This window comes from Eleutherodactylus coqui, chromosome 1 (assembly GCF_035609145.1).
Source record: "Eleutherodactylus coqui strain aEleCoq1 chromosome 1, aEleCoq1.hap1, whole genome shotgun sequence".
Classification (NCBI taxonomy): domain Eukaryota; kingdom Metazoa; phylum Chordata; class Amphibia; order Anura; family Eleutherodactylidae; genus Eleutherodactylus; species Eleutherodactylus coqui.
The window spans coordinates 184,890,973-184,912,394 of NC_089837.1; the positions used below are offsets into that span (position 1 = coordinate 184,890,973).

Sequence of the window (21,422 nt, forward strand, 5' to 3'; positions counted from 1 at the left end):
GCAGCACATCCTAGTTCTAATCCGAATACGGACCGCTATGGGAAATGCGAGGAGTTTTTTTTAACAGCAAAAACAGAAAAAATAAAGAAATTCTTCTATATCTATACACACATACATATCCATACATACACACTTGCACTGTATACATTTATGGAGTGTCCATTTCTGAACCTAACCTTCCAAGTAAGGTTCTCTAATATTCTGGTAGGACTTTCCCCAGTATGTATAAAGGCTAGTTAGTGGTAACGAGGCATTACACAGGTATGTCAGCTGGAGTATTGTAACCAGGGTGTGCACATTCTACAGAAGGCAGACCATTGTGTGTACAGTAGTTGGGACACCACAACATGTATTACAAATATTTATTTAGTGTACATTACAAACATTGTTCAATAGTCAACATTAGACCGCTCTCACATCTGCGCTGGTGCCCCCATCCCGAAGTTCCGGCACAAAATAGCATAAGTAATAGCGCTGTATGCCGCACTTTCATCAGTTAAAATACCCGATAGTTGAACGGAACCAAACGGACCCCATTATTGTCAAAGGGGTCCGTCCAGCGCTGCTCATTTCCTTCATAAACGGATCTGCTCGGCCGGGCGATTCCCCTTTCATGCTCCCATAACGGAGCAGGAAAATGGAACCCCGAACGCAGATGTGAAGGCAGCCTTAGTATTGCCTAGCCAGCTTCAGAGTTTCCATAATTACAAATTCAATATGGAAGGCACTTTGTGTGATATACAGTAGCATGTCTGGCTTATAGCGCCACCTTGTGGTGCCTTGTTTATATCTTCACTACAAAAGGCATTTCCACTTTCCATGTAGCACATCTATTGTTAATAATTCTATACTTTGATACACATGAGCCAAGTAGGTCTTCATCATACCAAAGATTACATGCTACCGCATGGGAAAATAGTCATCTTATTATAATAGTAGACAAGTGCAAGTTAATAAATAAATATCGAATGGACGGCCCAAGCAGGTGGACTATGGTCGATGTTATACATGACTGATCACAAAATACTTGTTCTAAGTATTGGCAACCTGGATAAAGGACAATTTTCTCCAGCCGCCTATGTAAGTGTACATCAACAGTCACCGGCAAGGTCTCACACGAAGAATCAGTCTGCGAATGGGTTATCATACCATTAGGGGGTAAGCATCTATAGTTACTGTAAAGAGACTGCTACAAGTAGTAGTAATATTTTCCCAACGCAATCTAAAATAAAAACTAATATTTTCATCAATTCTTGTCTGAAATATGCATACATTCATAAAATCCCTTTGTTTTCCGCAGCACCCTTATGGTACACCACGTGAATAATGTCCAGGTACTCTCCAGCCATTTTCCTCAGCATATAAAGTATGTAGCTCATGTGTCTAATGCTACAAAACTTCATAAAAGCGTTGGATTACTATAGCTGTATATAACTAATAAAAGGTTTTTCCCAAAGCCACATTGAATTTAATTACACCAGGTGCCCTTTATTTTACAAATCCATCATAGATCCCATTTACTTCAATGTAACTCCATAAGGCACTTCATATATAAAGAAAAATTGGAAATGCTGTGCTGACTATATGTAGTCACAAATATACATCAGACGGACTGCACCGTAAGCCCAAAAAAACCAAAATATGAGGTAAGAGGTTTCATGTGCTGAGCAGTAGCAGGTTCCCTTTTTCCAGACAAGCATGTATACACCAAAAAGTTTCTTATTCTTTGTGGACAGATAAAAGTTTGGTCAGAGATAATTGTGAAAAGTAACAATGCATAAAAGTAAAATTGTTGGAGAGGGGGTGCAGCTTAGCTTCCCCGTGCTTTATTAGTCCTTATTGCCCACTCTTGAACGCTACCGCTGGCAAATGCTGCAAAGAAGATGGCTCCAAAAATATTAATGGCAGCTGCAATGTAAAACACGATTTGCCACTGTTCCACGGTGTTCTGCAAAGAGAGAACAAGTCAGTGAAATGGCTACGAAATGTTCAGACTGAATGAGGAGGCACATGCACTCTCAACATACCTCATAAATAGGGTTCATATTCCTCCCTAACCATAAGCCAATTTTCTAAGGTTCTTCCACCAAAACACACATTATACAAGACATTCACTCTCCACTCAGCGTTATTGCAAATGTCTCTAATTATGGGATGCTGGAAAACTGAAGTTTGTATGTAGCTCAAAACTTCTGTAGGAACTTAGATATCCAGCACTACTCATTGTGTAATAACCACCATAAGAGGAATTTGTGCTTAAAAGTGCTCCATCAACAAGAGTTCAAAATAGTGCTGCATCTGATGGGGGGGGGGGAAAGGAAAAGTGTGGGAGAGTAAACCGGTTACAGCCCCCCCACACACAGGATCTTACAACGGCAGCAGTAAGATCCACTGGATGGGGCCTAATCAAGTATATTGCAAGCTTAAGGGTGGTTTCACACCTGCTTTATTGCTCTTTTTCAAAGAGCAGGAAAGGGGAATCCCTGCGGCCTGAACGGCTCAGTCTCTGGACAGAACAAACAGCGCAAAGTGGACGCCATTGACCAATCCACTTTTCTCCCAGGTGCTGGCTTTTGGAGGCAAGAAAAAACAAACAAAAAAAAACAAAACACAAACACAGGATGCGGCATTTTTTCTTCCAGTATTTTGAGCCGATCTGTGACGGAACCTTTGGCCGGAGGTTCCGACGCAGATGTGAAACCGGCCTAACTCATCTTGATTAAAATATTCTATAAATATACTTACGTCATGAGTTAACACTTTGGCAATAACTGGTCCAACCATTCCAGGAACTGTAGCAAATGTGTTTGTGATTCCAAGTAAAAGACCAGCAAACCTGGAAATCAAGACAATCAAGACAAAGAAATTAGGTCATCCCAAGCTGTTCATTATAAAGGGAGTCTGTCAGCCCGAACATACTGTCTAAACTGCAGGCAGCACATTATAGAGCAGGAGCAGTTGAGTAGATTGATATATAGGTTTATGGGGAAAGATTCAGTATAACTTGTATGTTATTCATTTGTCTCTGCACATTCTGAGTTGAACAGTCCAGTGGGCGGAGCTATCAGTGATTGACAGCTGTGTGTATGACTGTATATAGCTACCAATCACTGATAGCTCCACCCACTGGACTGTTCAGCTCAGAATGTGCAGAGATATAAATGAGTAAAATACAAGTTATACTGAACCTTTCCCCATAAAACTGTATATCAATCTGCTCAGCTCCCCCTGCTCTCTAACATGAGGTTTGAAGGTGTGCTTGTTCGAGGTGACAGATTCCCTTTAACAGGTATAATAAAAAAAAAAAAAAAAAAATCAAAATCCACTTGTGCGTAGTAAATAAACTTTGTGAAAGTTTTCACAAATTAAACAATTTAGGAAAGTATTTTTATATACTGTATATTAACAGTAAAAGCCAAATCCTGCGGTACAGTTGTTAAAGACTCCTAAGATTATCACATTTATTGCAGGTGCCCTCTCCTGCTGTGTGGCACTGACCACCGTCAGAAACAACCTACACATGCAAGCCATACAGTTAATACTGCTGTAGTTTCAACTTTGAATGCATTACTTATTGTTGGGCACACAATACATAACTAGATCTTTAAGACCATGCGTCAGCTTAGCTAATCAACATGTGTTCACACTATGGCATCTTGAAAATGAGAGTGAAGAACACAAAGCTGCACCTTTCATACCCGATGTCACTCATGACTATTGTACAGGCACATTTACATGTAGGTTTTATTGGTACAAACACAAAATTTACACTGGCCAATTATTCTTTACACATTTCCATCAATTGTAATATTTGTGCAGTGACCGCCATTAGTAGTGGGGTTAACTATAAACTGGACTTGTAGCATTACTTAGGGTACCCGCACATGTGGCATCTGGGTTCTAGTTTTCCGCAGCAAAATAAACATGTATTACATGTGGATTTGCTGTGCTTTTCACCCTATGCGTTAGCAAATTGTGAGCTCCATGGCAAAAATACGCAGTAAAAACTGGCACGCTGCAGATTTGAAATCCACTTCGTAGGTCAATTTACACTGCAGATTTTTTTCTGCAGCGTGCGGATGAGATTTAACAAAACCCTCTCCACTAAGCCACATCTATAAATGCTGCCATTTCTCTGCACACAATTCCACAGTGTTTACACCCGTATTGACATACCCTCAGGCCAGGCTCAAAACGGATTTGAATTGTGGATCCCACAGTCGCTGCCCGTGGTAAAAGTGGGCCTTGAAAGGCATGTATTTGGGTTTTCCTTCACACTCGTAGGCACGAATTACGTATTGCTCATGCGGATGAAAAACTGCAACATGCTGAATTTTAGTACAGATTCCGAGCGGACAGCTTAAATAGAGGTCTATGGATACCAGGGATCCGCAGCCAATACGCAATTAACATTGCGTATGAACGGCGGAAAAGCTCACATGAAAATACCTAGAAAAACCAGAATGCCAGCTGGATGGGAGACAGAGATCTTTCTATGCGCAGACGATACACTGTACATCACCATGGCAAACCGATAACATCCGAGATCTTCCATGACTAGTCGCAATTACTTTTCCCGATTGGTCGGATTCCACATGCAGATCTCTGCAGTGGAAGACCTGCGATCAGTCTGTGTGAATCCGGCCTCAACGTACATGATTTTTGTTTAGAGAAATCACATATTGGCTGCAGTACTTACGATGGGGCAATATCTAGGTGATTGATATTGTATCCAGACATGCTGAATCCTCCAAGTGTGGTTGAGAGTGTAAGAAACACAACAGCTAGAGTATAATTACAACCCGTGTAACCGGCCGCCAATAGAAATATTGCAGGACCAATCATTCCTGCAAAAAACAGTGCAAGTAAATAAAACATCACTTCTTGGGAGTCAGACTTAGGACATGATCAATCACAAAACAATTCTAGGAAGGATACATTATAGGAGTGTGTATTATAAGCACATGTTCATTCCTATATCCACAACATCCCCCAGAAGCAAGGGTCGGGGTGATATGGCGAGATATATGGGGCATGTTACAATACAGAATATGTAAGATGGTCGGTATAGTATATTGTATTGCATTGTGCATCCTTCTATAGGCTATAACGCACATGAGGTCATTATGAGGCCTTAAGGCCCTTTTACACTCAACAATTATCGCTTAATATTCGCTCAAAAGACATCTGCTGAGCGATAATCGTTGCATGTAAATGTGCCTATCTTTCACTTTTCTGCTGAACGATGATTTTATGTTTGGCATAAAATCCATCGTTCGGCAGAAGAGCCAATAGAAGGGACTTCACGCTGTGTTCTCCGTGGGCAGCACTGATAACATTGTCTCAGCTGTCAGCCATGTGGCAGAACAAAAGGGAATTCATTCAAAGAACAGATCACTCTCTGTTCTCTGAATATAGCTCCGGTTTATGCAAAATGATCGCTCAAAAGCCATCTTTTGAGTGATCACCTTTGTATATAAATGGGCCCTTAAACTCAGTCACCAAAACCACAGTTTAGGGCACGGTCCATCGTCTCTGCCTACAGACTAATTTGCTGCCCATCTTCCGAATGCTGCATTCAGCTTTATCATCCCACTACATGAAGGCAATTTACTGTAATCGTAGTGTGATCGACAGGGATTGGTTTAACCTCTTAAGGACATTGCCTATTTTGGCACAGGGACCAAGCCTTATTTGTCAAATCTGACATTTGTCACTTTATATGGTAGTAACTTCATGTGATTCCAAGAATGTTTCTTGAGATATTGTAGTTTAGGTTAGTGGTAAGTTTTTACCTATAAGTTTTGTTTATAATTTAAAAGAAAAAATTGTGATTGGTCCCCCAGTGGCGAGTAATGACAGGCTGCTATATTAGCAGCCATCACTACAGTGTCGCCACGATTTCCACCACCGCGACACTTTAAACACAGGACATAAGTTTACATCCTGCTGCGCCAAGTAGCATGTGCCCATGACGGAAACTTACATTCTGTACCACCATTACAGTTTTCTCACACTAAGGGTGCATTCAGACGACCGTATATCGGCTGGGTATTCACGCCGACCGATAAACGGCGTCCCTCTCTGCAGGAAGAGGAGGCTGGAAGAGCCAGGAGCAGTGCACTGAGCTCCCGCCCCCTCTCCATCCCTCGCCACTATTTGCAATGAGAGGAGGTGGAATGGAGGCGGGGCTAAGTTCCAGGAATTAGCTCTGCCCGTGTCCCGCCTCTCCTTATTGAAAATAGTGCAGGGGGGGGGGGGGGGGGTGGAGGTAGAGAGGGGGCAGGACCTCAGAGCACTGCTCCCGGCACTTCCAGCCTCCTCCCTCTGCAGAGAGAGACGCCGTATATCGGCCGGCGTGAATACCCAGCCGATATACGGTCGTCTGAATGCACCCTAAAGAAGTGACCACATCAGCCCACCGCTGGCTTCAGCAGTACACCCCACAAAAACATGCATAACATATGCTGTAAACTTTATATATATGCTTTCCCTAGAAGATTCCAACTTACATAAATCCTTACATATTAATACAAAATAACCAATCACAATGACCTTATGACCAATATCCCAACTGATATGCAAACACTTTCTTCACAATTCGACAGTTATTAACTTACCCAGCGTGTTAAAGATTTTGCGGACCACGACAGTTGAGAAATTCAACTTTTCCCTCATAAAATCTGCAACCAGTCCAGTAGTGATCATACAAAGCCAACATCCAAAGTAAGGAAGGGCAGACAGAAAGCCATTCTGTTAGTAAATAAGAACAATTAATTAAACTGAATGCAATGCGGCAACTTATTAAAGAAAAAAAAGCAGCAAGTTTTGATGGGCAGATAAGGTCTACATTTGGGGACAATTTTCAAAGCAGCATAGTGTATTTCATGGCGAGCTGCACTTCATGAATTGGAAGCCAATGTCCCCTCAACGACATAAATCATCTTGTAGAACAGGCGTCTCCAACCTTTGGGTGTCTCTGGGCCACACATAACACACAAACACTAAGGGCTCCTGCACACTTGTGTTTTTCTTGCACGTCCCCCCCCCCCCCCCACATGAATGTCAATGGAACTTTCTAGTGTTAAAAATGCATCGCAAGTTTGTGCTTTGTGCGTTTTGCACGATGTGTTAACATTAGCAAGTCCCATTGACAAAAAACAAACAAAAAAAAAACAAACTGCGATATCGCGTTTAAAAACCGCGCAAGAAAAACGCAAGTGTGTAGGGGCCGTAACTAAATAAAGCAAAAAAACGGAAAAAAGTCCAAGCATAATTTTTGCCACCTGCCACCTTAGATAAGCAAAAAAATATATATATATCCTTTCACTCACCTAGTAGTAATATAGTATGTTAGGCTGAACTAGATGGTCTTCTTTCAGTCTATTACTACCCTTCCACCCTTTCCCCAATGTTGATCGAGAGGAAGGCAAAAAAAAAATTAAAAAAAAGCCCACCATGATGAAGAAGCCAATTTTCCTCATTTAAGGGAAGAAAAATTCAGTGAACATGTAATATTGTAATGCTCAAGAAAAGCTTGCAGGCCCCTCTTGAATTATCTTAGCGAGTTTGCCATCACCATGTGCTCAGGCAGAGCGTTCCATGGTCTCACTGCTCTTACAGTAAAGAACTCTCTGATATGTTTTCTGAGTACCGGTGCTCAAAACTGTACATCGTATTTCATCCCATGTGTGATATGGCCACCGATTTGTAAAGAGGAAGAACAATGTTCTCATTAAGTGCCCCTACACCTCTTCTGATGCACTCAATGACCCCATTTGCCTTGGCAGCAGCTGCCTGACACTGGTTACTCTAGTTAAGTTTACAGTAAACTAAAATCCTCAAGTCCTTTTCCACATCAGGGTTACCCATTTACTGTGTAATGGTGACATGCATTTCCCCTGCCCATGTGCAGAACCTTACATTTACCTTATTTGCCACTTTTCTGTCTAATCCCCCAATTTATCCAGATCCATTTACAACCACATTCGGCCCTTAGTCCTGGGAACTCCAAGTTGGACACCAGCTGAAACAATACTATCAGCGGTATCCCAGTGAGAACTCAGTGCGCAGCTTGCTCAAGGTTAGCGATGAGTGAATAGTGCATGATTGCAGCACGTTTAGACACAATGATTATCGCTCAAAAGATGCCTTTTGTGCAAATTTTGAGCGATAATCGTGGTGTCTGAATGGGGGGGGGGGGGCAGGATAGCTCGGAGCAGTTTCATCCACAGCTCGTGTGGCTTTAATCCCCTGAGCCAGCACGTTTTTTTTTAATGGCCCTAAGGATTAAAAGCCCACTTAGGCATGACAAAAAAAACAAACAAACAAACCAAAAAAAAAACAAACTATGGGGTAGCCACTAAGGGGCTAAGGAAAGAACATTTTTACGCACCAAAAAAGTTCTAGGTTTGCGATTCTCTAATTCCTCAAACATATTTTAAATGGATCGAGACTACTTTGGTTCCTTTATTTTCATGGTGGCTCTAGTACAGAAAAACTTCTGAAAGCTACCGTATCTTCAGGAGGGAAGGATGGCCTCCCTCAGAACCATCCGAAGGGAAGGAGGTTGAAAAAGCCTCATCTGAGGGAATCTCACCAGGTTCAATAAATATTTCTTCCTAAAAATCTGAAACTTGCTTCCCTTCCAAGGTACTGGGGCCCTCCAACACAAGGTACTGGGGCCCTCCAACACAAGGTACTGGGGCCCTCCAACACAAGGTACTGGGGCCCTCCAACACAAGGTACTGGGGCCCTCCAACACAAGGTACTGGGGCCCTCCAACACAAGGTACTGGGGCCCTCCAACACAAGGTACTGGGGCCCTCCAACACAAGGTACTGGGGCCCTCCAACACAAGGTACTGGGGCCCTCCAACACAAGGTACTGGGGCCCTCCAACACAAGGTACTGGGGCCCTCCAACACAAGGTACTGGGGCCCTCCAACACAAGGTACTGGGGCCCTCCAACACAAGGTACTGGGGCCCTCCAACACAAGGTACTGGGGCCCTCCAACACAAGGTACTGGGGCCCTCCAACACAAGGTACTGGGGCCCTCCAACACAAGGTACTGGGGCCCTCCAACACAAGGTACTGGGGCCCTCCAACACAAGGTACTGGGGCCCTCCAACACAAGGTACTAGGGCCCTCCAACACAAGGTACTAGGGCCCTCCAACACAAGGTACTAGGGCCCTCCAACACAAGGTACTAGGGCCCTCCAACACAAGGTACTAGGGCCCTCCAACACAAGGTACTAGGGCCCTCCAACACAAGGTACTAGGGCCCTCCAACACAAGGTACTAGGGCCCTCCAACACAAGGTACTAGGGCCCTCCAACACAAGGTACTAGGGCCCTCCAACACAAGGTACTAGGGCCCTCCAACACAAGGTACTAGGGCCCTCCAACACAAGGTACTAGGGCCCTCCAACACAAGGTACTAGGGCCCTCCAACACAAGGTACTAGGGCCCTCCAACACAAGGTACTAGGGCCCTCCAACACAAGATCTTTTTAACTGTTTTTATTCTCAGACTTAATCAGTAATTTAATATCCTTAAAGAAAGCGTGATTCTTCTGAAACAGTCTGCTGTATACATTTTCTACAAGGTTTCTTGCTATACGCACTAGGCAAGATTATTTTACATAAAGCACACCCATTTTTAAGTTTTGCCATAGCCTTCGTTGGTCTTTACTACAAAAAAAAAAAAAAAACCCACAAAGAAAAAAAAAAAAACCCCATAACATAGTCCGTTATCAGAACAAGGCCATAAACCCTTACATCCCTCCATTCCCGCCAGGAAACTACTGGGTCAAAGTGGTCTCAAGCGTCCTGGGAAGGATCTTCCATTATGCAGGTCAAGAGTAACACCCAGACCTTACAGCAGCCGATTCACACCGAAAGTAAGTGTTGCTTAAAAAGAAAAGCGAACTCTCTAATGAATACTCAGATGCCATCTCACCTGTAAATTTATCACATCAACTACTAGCCATGCCAAAGCTTCACACCAGAAGGGATGTGGCCTGCAGCAGAAGGCTCTACCCTCTAGCACTCAAGCATGCGATTCACCGCGGAGGAGCTAGAAAAATATAGTCATGGAACCATTTCCGGGGCACTTAACGCCATACTGTCCTGCTCCCGGAAGTGCATAGTACTGCCACCTCTCCACTGCCTCCAGACTCAAAATATTTCCTCAGTGATGATCCTAGACCAGGATTCCCCGATACAAGTCCAGTAGGGAGTCACCTGAAAAACTATCAGGTAAAGAGCGAAAATAGACATAGGCCCTTCCTACACCCTGTTGGCAAAGGAAATGCAGGTCTCTCTCCAAGGATAGCAAACCACTAATGCGATGGAGAGGTTACACCTTTTTATACACAGGTTTCCTGTCTTTGGGGTAGATCCTCTCGCTTTCTCCTGGTGCCATCATAAGTGAAAAATGATATTATGAACACTATTTCACAAGTACTTTCCAACCTGCACCTTTTTTATTTTGTCAGGTCTGTTGGTCAAGTCAAAAATAGCTGTCCCTCTAGTTGGGTCCTGTATAAGTTGGTGAAGGTAATTATCCTTATTTATTTTCAGCTATTGACAGAAAATTCCTTTTATGATATCCGCAGATTTCAGCTTCCCAGTTTATATCTGGATAGTTAAAGTCCCCCATAATATTTACGTCATTGTGATTTGCCTCTTCATTCATTTGCCTTTGTAATAGATTTTGGTGGCCTATAGAAAACCCCAAGAGGATTTTATTATTGTTTTTCCCTCCATGTAGATTTCTACCCATAGAGACACCATAGGTTAATCTCCCTCACATATAGAGTATCTTCATGAAGTGTGGGCTTTAAACAGGATTTTACATGAAGACAACCCCTCCCCCCCCCCCCTTATGATTTTTATGATCCATTATGAACATCACTGTAACCATGTAAATTAACCACCCAGTCACAACTTTTGTCCAACCGGGTCTCAGTAATTTCCACTAGGTCATAGTTCGCCTCAGACATTATGACTTGCAGCTCATCTTTATCGGTCAGACTTCCAGCATTAGGCACCATACAGTTTAGAAAGTTTGTTATTTTTTTATATTAATTGTATCCCTAACTGTACTAACCCTCCCACCCTTATTTCCAGTACTTCGTGCCAGATCACTGTCTAGACTGTCTTCCTCTCCATCTCTCCCTAGTCCTAGTTTAAACACTCCTCCAACCTTCTAGCCATCTTCTCACCAGCACAGCTGCACCCTCCCCATCCAGATGCAACCCATCTCTAAGACAGAACGTGAGTAGACAACAGCAAACCCCTTCTTTTTTAACCCAATTCTTGAGCTACTTCTTCACCTCCCTAATCTTCCATTGGCTTTCTGGAGTGGCGCTTAGTACGGGTAGTATTTTAGAAAATACTACTTTGGAGGTCCTTGCCTGTATTATCCTCCACAGTCCTGCAAATAATCCCCTTATCATTCTGCACTGTGCCCCCATACAACACCAATTGTCCTCCAAATAACAGGCCATATCGACTGCAGATTGGAGTCAGCAAGCCTAGACACTGAAACCTGTTCTGGCCTCACATGCAGTTCGCGGCCACAGGCCAGTTTCTGACATCAGGGGAGGAAGACAGCGTCAGCTGGCCACAATAAGACCGCTGTCTCTCCTTCACACCTCGATACTGTATAGGAGCAGTCAGGAAGGAGAATCACCACCACCACCGCATACTGGACCCAGAGGGGCTAAGTGACTCAAGCAGTCACTGAGATGCAAGTGCTACTCACTGCCAGTCATCTGTACGAGTCCGTCTGAGTGGAAGCTCGCAGCCTGGCACTGCCACGTGCCACCTGTGGCCTCGCCTCCCCCAGATTCAGCCTCCTCTTTGTGCTGGGCCGCATTCATAACCAACCTGGACAACATGCAGGTTGGAAACCCCAGTTCTAGAACCTTTCTCAGCATGGCAGAAGAACTAGGTAGTAAACTTCATAGACACAAAATTACCACAGCCTGCCAATGTTACTGTGTATCGGATCGAAGGGAAGAAATGAAAGATTGCGGCTAAGAAAGCAAGAACATTACAGCAGTCTGAACACGGACAATCAGCTGCTTACAAATGGTTAAGGCCAAAAAAAAATAAAAACATAAAATGTGTAGAAAAATGGTAAAATAAATTCTTTTTTTTAGTTCACTAAGGAAACATGAGAAGGACTTGTGACTAAAGCTATATAGACTGTCCTGTACTAAAACTCAGAGAGCACCTCTGTCCGGAAGGCCCCGGACATGAATAACACAGATGTATGACATTTAAGCCTCAGAGAACATCTGCTAATGCATTATTAGTCTGTTCGCAGAAGGGAGAACTAAGCGATCTACTGTCCTCAACCTACCTCTTGTGCATTAAAGCGTAAAATTTCTTTCATGTAGGTAGGTAATAACGTCAGGAGAGTATAGAAGGTCCAATTGTACGAAAAATGGGCTACAATAATAGTCCACAGAGGCAAGGATTTCATCATATCCCAAACTGGTACATGTGTGTCCTTAGAAAGCTAGAAGACAAATCAGAGACATTATATAAACAAACATTGGGTGTCACGAGCAACTTATTATTAACCTGGCAAATGAGCTTGTGATTTAACTAGTCCAGGCTGTAGACGTGCCCATAGGCATAATGCTATTGTGCTTAGGGGGTGGGGGCATCAAGCAAGCACTATTGACAGGACTTACTCCTCATTTAGCCAAAATTGCCAGGGTCCACTGACAAAATGATTATATATCTGAGCAACTCAGAAAATTGAAAACAGAGCTTAAATGGAACCTGTCACAATCCCACAGCACCTAAAACTAAGTAATGGTGCTGTAGTGCTGTGGGAACGCGACGGGGTCCCTCTAGAACTTTTCTCCCACATACCTCATGTTTGAGGGTTGACAAAATATATTCTCTCTCAGAGTCGGATATTGTGCGGTGGGATTGTGGAGTGTCACTGACCAGAAAGAACCACAATATAAACCATAGAACACCAAGTGCACCTGTTCATAAAGAGAAAAGCAGAGGTTAGCATACAGGCCAACGGATCAGAAGCCTTCATCCTGGAAGTGATAAGGCTTGTTCACACAGGCATATGCGGAAACATCGCAGCATTGCAACTACGTATCCCTTCAATTGTCCCTATGTATGCGTGCTTTTGCGCACTTACTTACAGCATATGTTACGCACAAAAAGAAATGCAAGCAGGAAAAAAAAGCCTAGAATGATGTTCTTCCTGTTTTTTTATAACTCATTAGCAGGTTTCCTAACAGCATGCGTGGAAAACGCAACTGGTACGCTAGTACTTGCGTTGGCATTGCGTATCATACGCACCCATAGTGAATAGGTGATCAAGTACAGCACGCTGCGATTTTTCTTACGTGCGTGACATACGCAATTACTATACACAAGTGTGAATGGGTCAATGAGAAATCACTTACTTTCAGTGACTCAATTCACCGCGTGTGTGAATGAGCCCTTAAAAACACCACTAGAAGAGAAGACACTTGCACGCTTCACAGATTAACAAACGAGATTTAAAACCCCTTAAGGATGGGGCACAGTCTGGTATTTAAGGACATGCCAATTTTTGGAGATTTTCATCTCTACTTTTCAAAAGCCATAACACTTTTTTTCATTTTTCCGTCAACATACCAGCTTTTTGTTGTGTGACAAACTAGTTTTTATTGGCATTATTTTAGTGTGCCTATAATGTACTGCACTACTTATTGATTTTGAGGATCACACGTTTTTTCCCCCACACGTGAGGGGCGATCTTTTGCATCGCCTATTCGTGCATGGAAAAAAAAATGCTTGTGCAGTATAAGTTGCGCAATTCGTGCAGCATAAAAAAAAATAAATTTTAAAGCGTGTACTCCGTTTATTGCAGCGGTCGTTACAGATGCAGTAATATCAAAGACATTTTTGTTTTTTATACAAAAGCCCATATTTTGATATCACCACAGCTGTACCAAGCAATACAATAAATGGAGTGCACTTTAAGTATCCCAGGTACTTTCTTTGCTATATTTTTCACCTTCATGTCCCTTTAGGGGGCTCAAAATGGAGATTTTATGATCTATATAATTAACAGATATACTTGAAATGTATTATCACTTTTCATTTACACTGCAAGTCTTGGAAGACCTGGAAGACGCTGTGAGGTCTCCAGTTGCCATGGCAGAGCATCAGCCCTTGTCGATTTCATGGCAGAGGGCCGATTACATCAAAGTGGTAATGTCATCAATACTGATCACAGTTTGTAAGGGGTTAACTGTGTGATTATCTCGGCAGTTACAATCAGGAGGACAGCTGACAGTCACAGCCAGCTCCCAGTGCACTGCAAACTCAGCTCCCGTGCCCGTCCAATGCATACGATGCAAACATAGGTCATTCTGAGTGATCTCCTGCCCACCCAGGATGGATATTTCTTTTATATTATAAATAAATAAATAAATAAATAAATAAATAAATAGTTGAGAAAAAGTTCCTATTCCTAGAAATTCCAGAAATTTTAAAATAGCGCCACCTGCTGTTACAATTGAAGAGCCTGCCCTGTGTTAGTAAATGCTCCAAGGCAGTCAAACCTACTCATTCTTGCTTCTCTGCAGTAACATGGTCTTAGGCCCCCTGTGCATGGGCGTTGAGGTATCCGAAGATCCGCTGCCCGGGAGCAAGAAAAATCGCAGCAATTCGCAGCATGCTGCGAATCGCCGGCCGCGCGTGGAGAATCGCAATGATTCTCTGCTCATGGACACGGGGCCGGCGCTTTCCATAGCAACGCTATGGAAAGCTTCAGATGGCGTGATTTGCTGGTGATTTCACACCCGTGGACAGGGGGCCTAACTCTTATCACTTGCTCAGCATCTCTTCTGACTCCAGAGAAGCCACTCATCACAGCAGGGATCCTCCACAGAGAGAAGCAAGACTGAGCATGTGCGACCACCATGGAACAATTACTGAGGTGGACACAATAGAAACAGCAGGTGGCGATGATATATTCCAACAATGTTAAAATAGCACTACATTTCTTCAAGTCTAGGTGTAAAGCTGCTTGTACACTAGATCTACCCCGTTGCTGATACATCTGTGTACAAGGACAGCTTGAGTGAAGCTTGCCTATATTTACACACATATGCTGTATGTTCTTTACACCAACATTATTGGAGTATTACCTACCAAAGAGGTAGAACACATAAATCCAGTCCATATAGTAACAAATTAAACCAGACAGAGGCAGGGATACAACAGTGCCAAGCTGAGCTCCTAGAAGATAAAAAAGGCATATTAAAAAGGATGAAACCAATCTAAAACAAGCAGGCTACATTCTGCACAGATATTTTATATTATTTGTGGTCTGAACCAGCAAGTCTTAGATGAATAAGGCTGGGCTCACATCACATTGTGTATCATGTCTCTATAGGGCTCCACTGGTTAGAGGCCAAGTGTCCTTGTAGCATCTGCCTGGCAGGTATAGGTCTGCATACTACGAAAAGGAGAGAGTGGAATAGCGTAGTAGACTAGTCTCTTCCATTTACCAGTATCCAGCACTGATCTTGGTCTGCTGAGAACCAGCAGCTCAGCCATATTGGGAGACCAGGTCTAAAGGATGCAGCAGCACTGCCACTATTTACTACATAGTGCCCATTCAGCACTATGTTGGCTGCAACAGAGAAGCTAGACGCAGGTATAAATGGCGGTATTAGTGTATCTTGACGCCACCAGAAGTACAGGTGGAGCCAAGATACAAGCTGTTTGACAGGGGGTTGACGCCCCCAGTTCCTAATTGGCTGCAGGGCATTGTCCCCTTTCTGTGGCTCACAGGTCCTGTTCTTTCCCAGCGCTGACTGTAGCAGCCGAGCCAGCAGCCCCGCTCTCAGTGTCCCCGTCAGCCCTTTTTCTCTGTATCATCTTTTGGTACTGGCGCCGCTATCACCTCCGCTGCGTTGGAGTGCAGCATAGTGACTCTCCGTGCTGACCCTTCCTCCACCTTTCCAGGCTGTCAGTGTAGGGGAGCCGCGGTAGGAGTGCAAGTGCACAGGTGATAATGGCTGGTCACCCCCCGCCGATGCCCTTGCTGCCGCCGCCGCTGTGCAGCATTCAGCGATCCGTGGGGATGAAGTAACGAGAGCCGGCGCTCGGCGGTGTGGCCCACTGCAGCAGCGTTAACGGAACTGCGAAGCTCACCACTCCGGCCCACTGCAGAGCTTTGTGCAATTCACAGGGGTGGCGGTCACCGCTCCCTCTCACATTTGCGCTGCAGAGTCCACACCGACCGCTCTCAGCTTCCTCCAGGGCCTCCTCCGATTACCCCCAGTGCTTAAAACTCCGGAGCGTCGCATCTGATCTTTCTCCACCGCGGCCGGAGTGGTTACAGGACCTGTGAGGCCGAGCACACCCACAATGCTGGACACCCAATCAGTAACAGGGGGAGTCAACCCCCTGTCAATGTATCTTGGCTCCACCTGTACTTCTGGTGGCGTCAAGATACACGAATACCATAAATGGCTTCTGTCATCTCCTCAGGCCCCTCCCCAAACCCACTGTCTCAGACAACTAAGCATCTGACCAGGACCTGTTTGAGTGCAGAAGCTTTAAATCTGCAAAGTACATTTACAACAGTCTAGGATTATAACCACATTCAGCCAATGTACATACATGGCACTTGGTAGTTATTGGGTTAAAGCACTTAACAATTTTCTTATACCCACCTGCATAAGAAAGACTTAATAGTCTGCTACGTTCAAGAGGTGGGGCCCAAGACGACCACATTGCATGCATAGCCGGAAAAGTCACTCCCTGAATAGACAACAGAGCATATTACATTACTTTCTTACTGATAACTGGTTCCTCTCATTAAAGGCTCCAGAATTATATTGCCTTTTAAAAGAGACTGTAAGACATCTATCCGAAGTAATGGTTACCTTCAGAAACAGTTTTTTACTGTCACACCGCATCTGAAAAAATTAAGCATCTTTGCAAATGTTTATATTTACAGTTAGAACTTCTGCATACAGACCCAAGCCTGCCTGTGGTTATTAGCTGCAACCACCACATGAGTGGTCTGGTCTTGTAGTCGTACACCCCATCGCATCTCCACTACTTCCCCTTAATCAACTGTAGAGGCCCATTTAGACACAACGATTATATCACTCAAAAGTCGCTTAAAAGCAGTCTTTTGAGCAATAATCACTGCATCTAAACGCTCGCCCATCATGCACTATTCGTTCATCGCTGACTTCAAGCCAGCTTGAAAACAGTCATTCTGCTCATGAGGACCGCACACTGAGTTCTCCGCCGCAGCACTAATAGTATTGTTTCAGCAGCTGTCCCGCTGGAGAACAATGAATCCGAATGCAGATAACAGATCTCCAGCTGTTATCTGCAATCCGCGAAAAGCTTCATTTGCACACTAAATAGCTATTAAGCAGCTACTTAGTAGTTTATGCAAAACGATCGCTCAAAGCTGTCACTCAAACTGTCCTTTGAGCGATTATCGTTATGTCTAAATGGACCATAAGTTAGTAAATCGGTAGAGTACAGATAGACAGGTGCATTACTGTAGGATCAGACTTGTTTGTAGTCTTTTACCATGGAGGCACATGGTCTACATAGGAGCTGGAGACAGTTTTGTTTTGCATACACGAATTTAAAAAAAAAAAAAAAAAAGCCTCAAGTGTGAATATGGCTTTTAACCTCTACAATTTTTTTCCCCCCACCTTCTAAGAGCTATATTTTTTTTCCTCAATTTTTCCATCACCGCAGCTGTATGAAATCTTTTTTTGCTGGATGTGTTTTATATTTTAATTGTACCATTTAATGTACTATATAATGTACTAAAAACAAAAACATTTAATTTTTTAGGTTATGTAAGAAGGAAACAGAATGGCGCCATTTTATTCTATGGGTCAGTGTGATTATGCAAGTACCAAATTTATATCCTTTTTATGTTGTAATACTTTAAAGTTACTTTGTTTTTAAAACAAAAATTGCTATCCATCTGAGACCCATAATTTTAAAGCATTTTCCTGCCAACTGGGCTGAAAAAGGGCTTTTTTTTGGAGCGTAAACTGTTTTCATTGATATCATTTTGGGGTACATCTATATATTTTTGATCATTTCTTATTCAAGCTTATAGGAGACAGGATAAACAAAAAAAAAAAATAACTAAATGTTTGTGACCAGCCTGCAGTACTGTTTATAATGCAGATTGAACCAGATTCTAGCTTAATTCATATCTCGCGTCATTCACTAGCGTAAATGTATGAAAAATTTTAAATGAATATAATGTATCATACAAGCAAGCTGTCCAATAAAAATATATTGGTGGAAAAAAAATAAATAAATAAAAAAATAAATCATATATTCGGTACTTATTTTTGTCCTGTGTCATTTTAATAATTCAGACTTTTACAAGCATGGCAATACCAGATATATTTAACGGTTTAGATTTTTTTAAATGGGAAAAATGGCGTTGAATTTTTAATAGTAGTTTTTTTTCTTATATTTTTAAGAACGTTTTGCACATGTTTTATTAAAATGTCCCAAACAGAGCAGGCAAGAATTAACAGGCCTTCATACTAACCCATTGGCAACCCATGTTCACGTTGCCAGAGGGCCTATGGGGCCCTGGCTAACTGCTTAGATGTGCAGTTAAAGGGGTTGTCTCGAGGAAGCAGTGAAATTTTTTTTTTGCCCAGTCCCCCTAATTAAGCATACATTACTAAGCCCCCCCCGTAAATGACTTTTCTAGCTGGTGTCTACTTACAGTTCCAGCAGCTTATAAAAAGTTTCCCCAAGATGGCCGCCGGCTCTTTTCCCGTCGCTTGCTGTAGCCCGACGTGCGCGCTCCCGAGACGCTACCAGCTGTGTCTCCCTGACAACCAGACGCCCTGCAGCCGCCGACCGGACCCCTGGATTGAACGCGGCCGACCAGTCACCCACCGCCAGGCAGCAGGTAACCGGTGCCAGGCCCCGGCTCCACCGCGCTACGCCCCGGCGCCACCGTGCTACGCCCCGGGGCCACCGCGGCAGGCCCCGGGGCCACCGCGGCAGGCCGTCACGCGTCACCCCCGTCAGTCCGTCACCCATCACTTACCTGGGCGGCTGGGCGGCTCAAGTTTCTGCACCTTCTTCTAAGAGAGGATGGTAGCAGAATGGCCGCTCCAGCGCGCTCCCGAGAAGATACAGCTCGCCTGCGCATGCGCAGAAGAGCTGTAGCGGCGAGCACACTGAAGCGGCTCGTGCTCAGAGCAGAAGAACGGACTGCGCAAGCGCGTCGAAAAAAGCAAGCCGCCAGCGAATTTAGACGGAACCATGGAGACGAGGACGCTAGCAACGGAGCAGGTAAGTGAATAACTTCTGTATGGCTCATATTTAATGCACGATGTACATTACAAAGTGCGTTAATATGGCCATACAGAAATGTATAACCCCACTTGATTTCGCGAGACAACCCCTTTAACTTTGACCGTGGCATCCATATAGTTATCAGATGCAGACAGAGCCAACTCCATCAGCATAAAACATGTGACAGCCACCAGGTATGGAGCAGACTCTCATTCAGAGTCCTCTTAAATATTCCTTTCATGACCTGTATTTACATTATGTGGTCAGGAAGTGGTTAAAGATCATTACTCTAAGATTAAAATTAAATCAGTGGTACCGGCACAACCAAGACCACATGCAAGCATGAGCAGGCAAGAGCTCAAAAAGAAGTGAATACCTGTCTTGGGTATAATACTATACCTGGATAAACATGCACAAAGATATTCCCACTACTATACATTGCTGATGCATGACATTACTATCTGATCAGTGGGGGTCTGACTGCTGGGACCAGAGCTTATGTAATCTAGTATATCACTACAGATACATCAACAAAATGAGCAAGTGGTCCAGACGGTCACCTCTGGCCGCCTGCAGACAGATGGGTCTGATCCCGCAGCGGAATCCGACCCGATGCCTGGCTGGTGACCCCCGTGTACCTGTCCGCAATCTACTTGCTGGCCGTCGTAGTACAGATTATGCCGCGCCGTCGCTAGGCAATGATGCAGATCCAGTGACCTTACCGCAATGATGATTGCGGAACGGCCGCGGGTCGGACGGCTTCATTGACTTCCATGGAAGCTGTACGTGCGGAGTCCGCACAGAATCGCAGCATGCTGTGATTTGTCCTCCACGAGCAGAAAAAAAGAAAAAGGGGGGGGGGGGGGGGAGGAAAAAACCCAAAAAACACAGTTGATTTCCGCTAGTGTAGAGGAAATAGCGTTATGCCATAGCATGCTATGGGCCGTATTTGCTGTGGAATCCGGAGGCACACACCCGCTCCGGATTTCGCAATGCAAACTCGCCCGTGTGCAGGCGGCCAAATCTCATACTGCTAGTTTAATTTAAACCATCTCTAAAACAAGATTGGTCCGGTTATGCGAAAACAGTTCAAACTAGTCATGAAAGTCCGACATGTCCCTTGTTCTGCGTGGTCTGGTATAAAACATAAATTGGTTATGTAAGAGTAAACTTACCTCTCCAAATCCTTCCAGTGCGCGGACTGCTATAAGGTACCCAGCACCCAAATCTGCAGCCAATGGTGTTAGTAAAGTGAGTACTGAAGTGCCAAGAATACCAAACCCCAGTAGTAGTTTGCCACCAAATTTGCCAGCTATGTATCCACCAGGAATTTGAGTGAGGATGTATCCATAGAAAAAGGAACCAAGTATCCATCCCTGGGTGTCTGCATCCCAATCATACTTCTTGCCCTTTTAAGAGTTGTAAAAAAAGAATAATGAGTAAACATAAAAAATTAAGAGTTCTCTTATTTTGCGAACCAATATCATGCGAGAAAACAAAACACTCTTTTCTGCTGTATTTCACCCTATGAAGGTATGCTCATCCTTACTGCACCGCCAGTCAATGCGGACATATGGATCCCAATTGCACATTGATTGAAAGAGAACTACTGTATAAAACGTAAAACGTGTTTAAAGGGAATCTGTCACCTACTTTTAGCCATGCAAGCTAAGCTTATAGTTTCAAAGTAGGTGACCCGCCGAGTCTGAAGACACATTGAGTGGCACTGCCAAGTAGTCTGCCAATTCTATAATTTGAGGCTTGACATCGGGGGAATGACGGGGAAGGCAAGTACAAAACTTACACCCCTGGGTCACCTACTTTCAGCCATAAGCTTAGCTTACAGGACTAAAAAGTAGGTGCATGTCTCTTTACGATGCGTTTATGGTGACTTATGCATTACATTGTACGAAACTACACTTCTCATAGGTCCCACTGTAGCTTAGAGCAGTGGAGAGATTTCCTGCGAGGTTTGGCATTGAAAACTAAAAGCAGATGAGGTATTTCAATTTCAGAGTTTTTTTTTTTTGGTTAACTTGTACTCCCCATGCCTTAATATAATAAAT

At 43.8% G+C, this 21,422-nt stretch overlaps 1 protein-coding gene across 2 annotated transcripts in view; it reads right to left on the minus strand.

The window, feature by feature from the left end:
- Nucleotides 1-348: 348 nt before the first annotated feature.
- The window catches only part of SLC17A5 (solute carrier family 17 member 5), a 35,229-nt gene continuing 14,155 nt past the window's right edge, over nucleotides 349-21,422 (minus strand). For both annotated transcript variants that reach the window (XM_066604545.1, XM_066604553.1), the window contains exons 3-11: nucleotides 20,532-20,765; nucleotides 16,719-16,806; nucleotides 15,187-15,273; nucleotides 12,892-13,010; nucleotides 12,371-12,529; nucleotides 6,621-6,753; nucleotides 4,700-4,847; nucleotides 2,746-2,836; nucleotides 349-1,948 (exon numbers count right to left, since the gene is read on the minus strand). In XM_066604545.1, coding sequence (XP_066460642.1) covers nucleotides 1,811-1,948; nucleotides 2,746-2,836; nucleotides 4,700-4,847; nucleotides 6,621-6,753; nucleotides 12,371-12,529; nucleotides 12,892-13,010; nucleotides 15,187-15,273; nucleotides 16,719-16,806; nucleotides 20,532-20,765 — 1,197 coding nt within the window. In that variant the 3' untranslated portion in view covers nucleotides 349-1,810. The remainder of the gene's footprint in view (nucleotides 1,949-2,745; nucleotides 2,837-4,699; nucleotides 4,848-6,620; nucleotides 6,754-12,370; nucleotides 12,530-12,891; nucleotides 13,011-15,186; nucleotides 15,274-16,718; nucleotides 16,807-20,531; nucleotides 20,766-21,422) is intronic.